The sequence below is a fragment of the Electrona antarctica genome (genome assembly GCF_951216825.1).
Source record: "Electrona antarctica genome assembly, chromosome: 11".
Taxonomy (NCBI): Eukaryota; Metazoa; Chordata; class Actinopteri; order Myctophiformes; family Myctophidae; genus Electrona; species Electrona antarctica.
In genome coordinates this window covers 35,013,716-35,024,222 of record NC_136792.1, presented here as the reverse complement: position 1 = coordinate 35,024,222, position 10,507 = coordinate 35,013,716, and the positions used below count along the sequence as shown (strand labels likewise).

Here is a 10,507-nt window from a genome sequence, read left to right as displayed (position 1 = left end):
CCTATTGGTAGCAGATATCAGGCCAATAACATGCTTCAATGATCCATTCCATGCTAATGCTATACTTTTCTCCCTAAAATGTATAATTAACAGTGGAAAAACTGGAAATGTAATTGTTGGGGCTAATACATCCTTTGTGTGAACCCTTCCTATGAAATGGAGGACTATTATGTATGAAATACTCAACTATTAATTGGTATTGATGTCAACAGGAAGCAACACTGCTCTTGACAGCAGCACCTTGTTCATGTAGCCTACTCTTTTTCATAAATAACTATTTAGTTATTCATAATATGTTACTGTTATGTTAGCCTACATATCAACAACTGCATGGCTGGTACTCGATCATTCCATGCAGCCTCGCAGGACCCCAGCTTCACTGTATAATATACTTTTTGGGCATAAAATAAAATACAATATTTTATTTAGAGCGCCCTCTACAGGTCTGGTTAAAGGGTAATTATGTGGGGGCGGTTTATTTTTTTATTTTTTTATTACTTTTTTCATCTGGGAATCTGGCCGACGAATCTGACCGACGCGGCAATCTGCCGCGTGGGTGGAGCTTCATTTCCATCCACCAGCTGTCTAAAAACCCGGAAGAGTCCCCGGCAGACAGCTTCTTTTTCCGCGCATGGAATCTTAGGTGTGCTTACTACACGGCTAGGATTCCATGCACGGCCAAAGGAAGCTGTCTGCCGGGGTCTCTTCCGGGTATTTAAACAGCAGGTGGATGGAAATGAAGCTCCACCCACGCGGCAGATTCCCAGAAAAGCTTGCCCCAGTGGGGTGGAGCTTCATTTCAGCTATCTAAAAATGAATGAACAAAGTCAGTTGGGATCGGGATGTATTATTGAGAATTCCACTCTTCAAAGTCGGCGCTCGTAGCCTCGTAAAGGCAGTGACGTCCTTAAAAGCGACAGGTTCTCCGTCTCCCCTCTGCTCCGGTAACATTATGGGTAACTCATTGTGGTAAATGAAATGTGAAATACATCCTCTATTGAAAACAACAATATATGTTGACAAAGACACTTCATACATTTGGAAATATAGTCTTCAGTTCATTTCGTATTATTTTAAAAGTAGGTTAACTACAGTAGAATTTCAATGGACTTCTATGGGCTGGCCTGCAATACACCGTTCTATCGTCTCATTTGGGGGCGTGGCATTTGTAGTCCCTGTGTGTCTCAAATGAATCAAGTAACTTAAAAACTGTCTAGGGTGTTCATATAAGCCTGAGTAGATGATAAAATGACCAAAAACGTTTTGAAAGTGAAATATCCCTTTTATCTTTGCAATGGGTTTAAAAAAGTAGGCCCATGTGGACATGTTAGTTGGAACCAGAATACTCTGACAAACCTGACAATAAAAAGTGATTGATGAAGTAATGAATACAAGAAACATCAAAATGATTTTGTTGCCACCTTTATTGAATACAATGGGTCATATTTTATGACTTTAATCTATTTACGTTGAGTTGAATTGGTGAACTTATTCAGCAGCCTCTTTTCCCTGTAAAATAGGAATATGCTATTAGATCTCCAACATGAATCTGTAGTTAAATCTTAGTTAAAGACGGTCAACATAATACACTTTCATATTGCACATGTATTTACCTTGGAGTCACGACTTTTAGTTCTCATCTTGTTGACCTGGGATTCAGCGATGTCAGCACGCTCCTCTGCCTCCTCTAGCTCATGCTGAACCTTTCTGCACTTGGACAGGTGAGTGTTGGCTGCTTCCTCCTACAATATGATAGAGATGGTTCAAAGCCTCAATATTTGAAAAGTGCACCTTACAATTGTAGTCCAAACAAGACATTTTCAGTAATGGCTGTGGCCAATGCAGGCCTACTGTATGTGGCATCATGTTCATGTTAGTGTTGTTAGGTCACAACACTGCCCATGGTGACCACAAAAAAGATGTATATTTGTCTTACCGCTTCCTCAGCCTGTCTCTTGTAGCCCTTCACCTTCATCTGCAGTTTGTCTACCTGATCCTGAAGCCTGGCAAGATTCTTCTTGTCCTCTTCAGTCTGAAGTGAGAGTGAATTCATATATTAGTTGTATGTTCATGCAATCTATTCATTTTATCAGTGGCATGATGGTTATTTAAGTGAACATGGTATACAGTACCTGGTATGTCAGCTCCTTCACTCTCCTCTCGTACTTGCGGACACCTTTAATGGCTTCTGCTCCGCCTCTCTGTGCACCTTCAACCTCTCCCTCCAGTTCACGCACCTTCACAGTTGAATTATACAATATTAAATTATTTATTCTTATTTAATTGACCTTAAGCTGTGTTGAAGTAAACTACATCTTACCCTAGACTCCAGTTTCTGGAGCTGCTTCTTGCCTCCCTTCATAGCCAGGTTCTCAGCCTCATCCAGACGGTGCTGCAGGTCCTTGACTGTGACCTCCAGGTTCTTCTTCATTCTCTCCAGGTGAGAGCTGGTATCCTGCTCTTTCTTCAGCTCCTCGGCCATCATAGCAGCCTGTAAAGTCATTGTTGTATTGTATTGTATAATATGAAGCATGAAATGAGGATATTTAATAGATAAGACATTGAATTGTATCTTAATATTAAACATGACATGAGGATATCTATATCTAATAGATAAAGGTAGGGCATCCTAACTTACATCAGTGATGGCTTTCTTGGCCTTATCCTCAGCATTCCTTGCTTCTTGAACACTGTCGTCCACTTCACCTTGGACCTGGATCAGGTCAGCTTCAAGTTTCTTCTTGGTGTTCAAAAGGCTTGTGTTCTAAAATGAAGATTCAGTTTAGCAATGCATGCGTATGCATGACTTGTATGTTAAATTTGTTCAAGTACTTTGTATCTGTTTTGCAGAAGTTCATGGTCATTTTGCATGCCTCCCGTTAATAAGTTTGGAACTAAAAGCTGCTGGAAAAAGGAATTGATACCTCTGCTTGAAGTCAGCATAGGGGATTCTTACTTACTTTACTTGGGTCATGACGCATCTCCCCATATAGACGCCCATTTCCGTTAGGATAGATTTTCCGCCATTTAGAATTTTCTCAAAAACACATGTTTTGCTACTCCTACAGATTTTGTCCAAATCTCACACAAATTGGTACACATGAACTCTGGACCTATCCGATGAAAACCACGTATGGTACGTATAGTACGTATTGTTCGGCCGTAATCGACATCTGAAGTTAGTGGGAGGGGCCTATTTACAAAAAATGCCACAAATCACGAACGGAAGGTCCAATCCACCCCAAATTTGAATCACATGTCGTGGGTGATGACATCAACACAGAGCCAAAAGCAATTCCATTTTCATCCATAGGAGGCGCCACAAATCCCCTCTTACACATGATCACAGGGGTGACTTGTAATTAGTGGGAGGGGCCTATGAAAGCGATTGCGGCAAACACACTTTGCAATTTTTCAAAATTGCGACTTTTCTAGTTAATTTATGTTCTCACTGCATCATCAGTATAATTCCATTTACCAATAATCTCAGGTTTGTGGTTGGTCATCATCTGGAAGAAGATATGGTAACCTCTCTCTAGAGGAAGCTGGTAGGTCACTCTAGACTTCTCCAGCAGATCTATATGGGTTGTACAACATAATTATTATTATTAAAAATAATAATAATAATAATAATCTATATGGGTTGTACATAAATCAAAATGTAATCCTCAAATTAACAAATATTTCTCATCTCTGAACTTCATACTTACATGTCTCAATATCAGCACTGGCCAATTTACCCGCATTGTTGAAATGGATTCTGATGAATTTACCCTGTTTGATATAGCACAATTAGTTGCATCCGTCTACATTGTGGAATTATTGCAGGTTTACTTATTTTACATTTACAAAGCGAGATGAGTTGTCATTCCTCACAGTCTTGGCATTACCATAGGCCTCCAGCAAGGGATTGGCTGCAATAATCTGATCCTCCAGTGACCCCTGAATGTTTTAGACATCGCCCAAAAATTTGTTCTGAATTATTTTAAATTGAATTGCTATATTTCATATAAATTCTTTATGTTCCAAAACATGTATTTGTTAAAGTAAAAAGCATATACATATACAGTACCTTAATTTTACCACTATCGGCCGCCGATTTCTCTCCACTAGCAGTTGCTGCTGTTGCAAAGTACTGGATGACACGCTTGGTGTTCACAGTCTTCCCAGCACCGGATTCTCCACTGGTTATAAACGCATACATTCAGAGAAATGCACTTAGTGAATTTGTGTACAATGTTCTTTTTTTTAATGCCTAGTAGATGCTGGAAACTTACGTGATCAGGACAGACTGGTTCTCTTTATCTGTAAAATGTAAAGCACATTTTTTTGTCATGGATAGACAGCACAAACCCAGTATAGTTATAGTTATTTGTTTACATTGTCCTGACTAGTACGTACCCATCAGCATGAACTGAAAGGCATTGTCAGAGACAGAGAAGATGTGGGGTGGAGCCTCAATACGCTTCTTGCCTCTGTAGGCATTTACAACCTCCTGGTCGTACACTGGGAGCCACTTGTAGGGGTTCACAGTTGCACAGAACAAGCCAGAGTAGGTCTGAAGGGGAGAAGAGAGACATTAACATATAACAGCACTGAGCATGCCACAAATCTGGGACAACGGATCACTAGAGCAGGGATTAGTCACGACTTGCAAGTGGCATCGTCTCCTCCAGGCTGGACTACTGTAATGCACTTCTCATCAGGATCCCTAGCAAGAGCCTTCAGGCTCCAATACATCCAAAACAGCGCTGCTAGGATCCTGATGAGAGTGCGCAAACGAGAACACATCACACCCATCCTCCGCTCACTTCACTGGCTCCCCGTCGCGTTCCGAACACAATACAAAATATCCCTGCTCACCCACCAATGCGTCCACGGAAACGCCCCCCTCTACCTCAAAGAATTAGTCTCCCTGAAACCCTCGACCCGCACCCTCCGCTCATCAAACACATAAGGTGCTGCCAGACGGTCGAAAGAGCTGCGCACGTTCTCGGCTGCGCGTAGCTTAAAGCTTGAGTTTTTAGACAGCTGGTGGATGGAAATTAAGCTCCACCTCCGCCGAATACTTGCGCGACGGCCAGATTCCCGGAAACGCTCTCCTCCGCTCAAGTCTTCAGCGGAGGTGGAGCTTCTTTTCCATCCACCAGCTGTCTAAAAACTCAAGCTTTAAGCTGCGCGCAGCTTAAGAAGTGCGCAGCTTAAGAAAGTTTTGCGCTCAGGTGTGGAGACGGTGATACACCGTCTCCACACCTGAGCGCAAAAAGGTTTTAAGCTGCGCACTTCTTAAGCTGCGCGCAGCTTAAAGCTTGAGTTTTTAGACAGCTGGTGGATGGAAAAGAAGCTCCACCTCCGCTGAAGACTTGAGCGGAGGAGAGCGTTTCCGGGAATCTGGCCGTCGCGCAAGAATTCAGCGGAGGTGGAGCTTAATTTCCATCCACCAGCTGTCTAAAAACTCAAGCTTTAAGCTACGCGCAGCCGAGAACGTGCGCAGCTCTTTTCATAGTGTGGCAGCAGCTATACTGCCTCAACCCCGTCACGGCCAACCTGCGCACCATGGGTGACAGGGCCTTCTGCACAGCTGCCCCTGAACTGTGGAATGCTCTCCCCCCACACTTGAGAGTGCCACAGTCAATCGACTGCTTCAAGAGAGGACTAAAGACCTACCTTTTTAATAAGGCCTTCCCCCAAACCCACTGATTTTATTCCCTGACCTCATGTTCATTAACTGTTGTTTTTTTGTTTCCTGCTTTTAATCATGTAATGTTCTTTTCTTTTTTTCTTTTTTCTGCTTTTACCTATTGTTTCATATATTATGCCTACTGTAGCACTTTGAGATTCTGAGGAATGTAAAGTGCATTATAAATAAAATCCATTATTATTATTATTATCATGATCAATTTAACTTTAGGTGGTTTTCAGTTGATGATATAACTTGTACTCTGTTTTTCTTTCTTTGCTATCGACAGGTACAATAGTGTACTGCTCTCAGCATGTATAAAAGCTTACATAGATCATCCATGCTGCATAACGCTCTTTGAGGTTATACAGGACAGTGGCTTCAGTGAGGTGGGTCATCATGGCCATGTCCTCAATCTTGTCATACTTGGGAGGGTTCATAGGGGTCACATCCGCCTCAGGGACAGTTCTGGTCTAATAATAAAATAAAAGCACAACATCAGAATGTAATGTGATTACAGTTGTACTGTGCCACTATTTGATTTTATATACACCTACGTCTTTCTTGTCCAGCGTTTCCACGGTGACTTTGGCACCATCCTTGCTTATAATCTTACACTTGAGGTACAGCTCGGCCTTATCAGCCACATAGGCTGCAGTTTTGGCATCAAAGTTTGCACTTTGAGCTTCCATTCTCTCCTTCTCTGGCTTACGGAGATAAATGGCGGCCTTGCCGTACTGCTTCATCTCTTCGTCCGTACTCATGGTGGCGGCTTTCTGTAGACATTTAAAGAAAGCAGAAGCAAGCACTCAGTTGAGTAGTTCACACTACAGTATAAGAATATCGGGTGCACGGTTCTGGTATAGGAATAGTCTATAAAAAGGAATTCCAGCACTCACTTGGTGGTAAACCTTTAATAAACAAAAAGAAATAGATAAAAAGTGAGTGCTGGTATTCCTTTCTATAGGCTTTCTGTAAACAGACAAATAGATGGTGTTGATAACTTTGCTGACTTGAGATCTTAGCAGATCATTGTAGGACTATTCTTATGGTTATATCTTAGTGTAGGTTTAATAGAAAAAATATGAACACTCACCTTTCCCCTCTACCAGTAGTGAAACCTTGAGTGCAGTGCAACTCCTAAGTGTGGAAAAAATATCATTTTGTAGAAATTAACATGAGTTGAATGATTTAATACAATTTCTAATCATTACATTTTATTCTATGAGTCCTAATGTTCATTATTGCCACACAGCACTTCATGAGAGACATTATTTTTTAATTCTCATTAGTTCCACATCTGAAAAGAGTGATTAATTTCAATATTATTACATGCAATGAAATGAAATGATGCTTGCCCATTCAGTTCTTTTCATTTGTTTGTTGCTTATTCCTAATTTCACCAAGTTGTCTTTCTTTCTTTTCTTTTAAATTTTTTTCTTTTTTTGTATATCGAGCAATGCTCAATATTTGTTTCCCTTTCTATTACACTTTATTTACATTGTATGAATTAAGGTTACATTCAGAAGTGGTTAGTTAGACTAGCCAAACTGTACTCAAGTAAAAAAGAAAGAAAGAAAAAAAAAATATTGCCAATTTAAAATAATAATAATAACTAGTAGATAAAAGTAAATGCAATGCAAATCATTATTTATCTAATAGTAACATAATTGAAATGTTTAAAAAGAAATGAATGAACAAAAGTAAATTACAATCTGGCCTAAACCATATCATTATAAATAAAATAATACACACTCATTTCAATCTGTACAATATAACATCAATTAACATCAAGGCCTGGGTCATGTTTGTAGCTACGTGGCACTATGTGCGGAGTCATGTTAAACATGAATAGCTAACATGTCTAATAGATTTATATGACAGATTAATAGCTATTCATAGCTTAGATGTCTAACACATTAATAGGACTATGAAGGACGGATGAAGTCTCACTCACCAAATGAAACTCTGAACTCCCCTGCAGTGGAGCCATGTCAACCGCCTCAGCAGGCTTATATGAGTTGTTAATTGCATGCTATGCAGAAAGTTAAAGTAGGAATATGGCCTTTAAAGGTTCAAGGAGGATCTTGTTGACATGAGACAAGAGCATCCTTTTAGCCAAACCATTCCCATGATACTTGATAGTGCATCTTGGAAATGTGGTTTATGTCCATATCTAAAAATAGCATAATTGGCAGAGTGGTGGGATGCTCTGGTGCTGGGTTTGGCATGGGTTTGGCATGACTCACAGCATGATATATTATTTTAATATTCAGTGAGGAAGGAAGGTAAATTCGTAAATGTATTGAAAATTGGAAATACAAATACTCCACTTAAGTAAAAGTACCTCAAAATTGTACATTACTTGAGTAAATGTAATTAGTGTCTTATACCACTGGTATTTCCATCGTATGCTTCACACTTCCACTGCTCTTCATTTCAGGTTGAAATGTAAGCTTTAGTTCCCCTTTGGGGGTTTTTGCAGTCAGGGTCAGTTCAGATAGACTGGCACTGTCTTAATGGCACTGGCTTCACTTTAGGAGCACTGGCACTTGACCACTCAACTTCCTTGACCATAAGAACGTGTCTCACCTAAGGTCATTTCTATTCCTTGTGCTCATCACATTTCAGCATTACATTTCACCATAAATACATTCAGACACTTTCCATGTTTAATTGCAAACATGTCCTCTCACACTGATACAGTCCAGATTTGTGGTCACAGCAGTATCAAGCAGATGCTGTAGTGTAGCCTAAACCCAAATCTAGTGGGTTTAATGAATAGATCAGTGGTTCTCAGACTGTGGGCCGGGAGCCCAAGGGCCCCTTGGGCTTGGCAAGGGCCTCTTGGGCTTGGCAAGGGGGGGTCCCCGAATGATTTAGTGGGGTCTCCAGATGATTTGCTTATTGTGCAGCATTGTTTTCCACTTCTTCAACAGCAGTCAAGTGTATAGGGTATTTGCAGTGACAATTTAAGGTCTTTTAAGACCATTTAAATACCTTAATAACTATTTTAACAATATATCTGTGGAACCGAGTGCTGAGCGTTGGTGTAAGGGCCTTGCTACACGAGGACGTCTCGGGCTGTTCCCCGCGCAAGTTTGTGAACTTTATAAAACTTTCCTGTGTCTACATTGCGGTTATGTTAATTATGTATGATGTATACACGAGATTTTTACCATGAAATGTTCTATGAGCAGGGCCTGGCTGTAAACAAGTATCTGATGCTTAGTCCAGTTACCCTGGGTAAATATAGTAACTTTGCTTTTACCGGTAAACTGCTCCGTTTTCAAGAGAAAGTTGTAGTACACATGGCCGGCCTGTAGATGGCCACCCAAAAAGTCTGTCTCACTCACACTCTCCAACAGACATCCTCAGCCACGTTCCAAAATTGGCAGCACCTGTCACTCATTAGCTAATCACTCTGTGAAGAGTGCATATGTTTCTCCACAACGGACTTTTTCGCTTCTAAACCCTTGCTTTTCCCTGTGTGTCACTCAGCAATAAGGTGAAACTAGAACACAAAGATGAGTAGCCTATTTATTTTTTAACAGCAGCAGCACCCCTCTCCCTCTCTCTCTCTCTCTCTCCCTCTCTCTCTCCCCCTCTCTCTCGTGCGCACTGCTGCTGTGACTGTGAGACTGACACAGACGCGGTCAATAATATATAGCATAAATAATAGGCCAAATATAACACTTTCCCTCTATCTGTGATCAGCGCCTCACACACGTAACTCCTCTCTTGTGCACGCCTGCTCAATCTCAGCAACTGTTTGCGTAAATATGTATACATTTTTCCCGATCGGGGGTGTTGTTTCTGTTCTCCAAAAATAGCTCCTCTACAAGCTCATGCATGCGGGCTCCAGATCGGCTATTTTTGGAGAAGAGATTTATAGAAATTATGTGCAAATATAAAATAGCTGTGATACTTATATGTAAGTGGTTATGGTGAAATAAACCATTAACACTGGTTAGTTTGGAGGGGGCGAGGGGACTATGACATCACCGTTTCAGCAAATTAGGCGGCATTTGCTATACACACGGAGACGTGAAAGTCGCGTCTCCAAACTTTCCCACTCTGGAAGGTAGTTTCAAAATTAGCCGTTTAAGTGCCCCAAAACGCCGTCTCCGTGTGACAAAAAGGGCAGATCGGCTAATTACTTGCCCGAGTAACACAGAATACGTCCTCGTCTGTGCACCACATTAAAGTAACTAAGTACATTTAATCAATTATTGTACTTAGTTGTTTTTTTACTGGAGTATTTCCAATTTGTGAGCTTGTAGATCTGCTATTTTCCAATGATTTTAATTAGGGGTGGGATGATATGGGTACCTCACGATACAATATCTGTGGCGATATTAGGCCCTCGATAATGATAATATCACAATATTGATATGTTGCAATATTGTGATATTCAATATATTGCAAGAGATTTCAACAACGGCATATGACGATATCTGTAACTGAAAATGACAAAACAAATAACACTGATTGCAACTTTGCAACTTGTCCACAACTTGTCTCTCCACAACAATGGGTAGCCTACTACTACTGTACTTACAGTATCGACCGTTAACCCGGTCGATGCCACATTTTGCACACACACTCCCTGGATGCCAACGATGAACCTCTGCCCCAAAATTTCCAGAACGGCCTGTTATAGCGCCATCAGGGGGCCGCTTTGTACAAAACAAGTTTTTGGACAGTACACCTACAGATTTTGTCCAAACATCACACAAATTGGTACACAGTCTCTCTAGAGCCATTCAACGAAACGGGTCTTTCAGATTTCTCAGACTCCATCCTGATTGGCTAAGATTGGCTTCC

The 10,507-nt window shown here is 40.9% G+C and overlaps 2 protein-coding genes across 2 annotated transcripts; both read right to left on the bottom strand.

Moving 5' to 3' along the window:
* Positions 1–1,406: 1,406 nt before the first annotated feature.
* On the bottom strand, positions 1,407–2,788 carry LOC306932687 (uncharacterized protein). The gene is made up of 6 exons (XM_079514577.1): positions 2,639–2,788; positions 2,321–2,491; positions 2,133–2,237; positions 1,937–2,032; positions 1,614–1,742; positions 1,407–1,509 (listed from the first exon to the last, which is right to left on the bottom strand). Exons 2-6 carry the CDS (start codon positions 2,483–2,485, stop codon positions 1,489–1,491), a joined length of 516 nt encoding a protein of 171 aa, XP_079370703.1. The 5' UTR covers positions 2,486–2,491; positions 2,639–2,788; the 3' UTR covers positions 1,407–1,488.
* Positions 2,789–3,440: 652 nt separating this feature from the next.
* LOC306932130 (myosin heavy chain, fast skeletal muscle-like) lies at positions 3,441–7,653 on the bottom strand (the record flags this gene model as incomplete). The annotated part of the gene is made up of 10 exons (XM_079513832.1): positions 7,638–7,653; positions 6,777–6,823; positions 6,238–6,456; positions 6,010–6,153; positions 4,402–4,558; positions 4,278–4,305; positions 4,073–4,184; positions 3,850–3,942; positions 3,711–3,774; positions 3,441–3,577 (listed from the first exon to the last, which is right to left on the bottom strand). Exons 3-10 carry the CDS (start codon positions 6,442–6,444, stop codon positions 3,441–3,443), a joined length of 942 nt encoding a protein of 313 aa, XP_079369958.1. The 5' UTR covers positions 6,445–6,456; positions 6,777–6,823; positions 7,638–7,653.
* Between the last annotated feature and the right edge of the window lie 2,854 nt (positions 7,654–10,507).

Excerpts from the sequence above, each read along its gene's own strand:
- LOC306932687 (XM_079514577.1), bottom strand. The coding sequence starts at position 2,485 with ATGATGGCCGAGGAGCTGAAGAAAGAGCAGGATACCAGCTCTCACCTG. Across the intron at positions 2,238-2,320 it reads TCCAGAAACTGGAGTCTAGG|GTGCGTGAACTGGAGGGAGA; the intron begins GTAAGATGTAGT and ends TCAACTGTGAAG. Across the intron at positions 1,743-1,936 it reads AGAGACAGGCTGAGGAAGCG|GAGGAAGCAGCCAACACTCA; the intron begins GTAAGACAAATA and ends ATCATATTGTAG.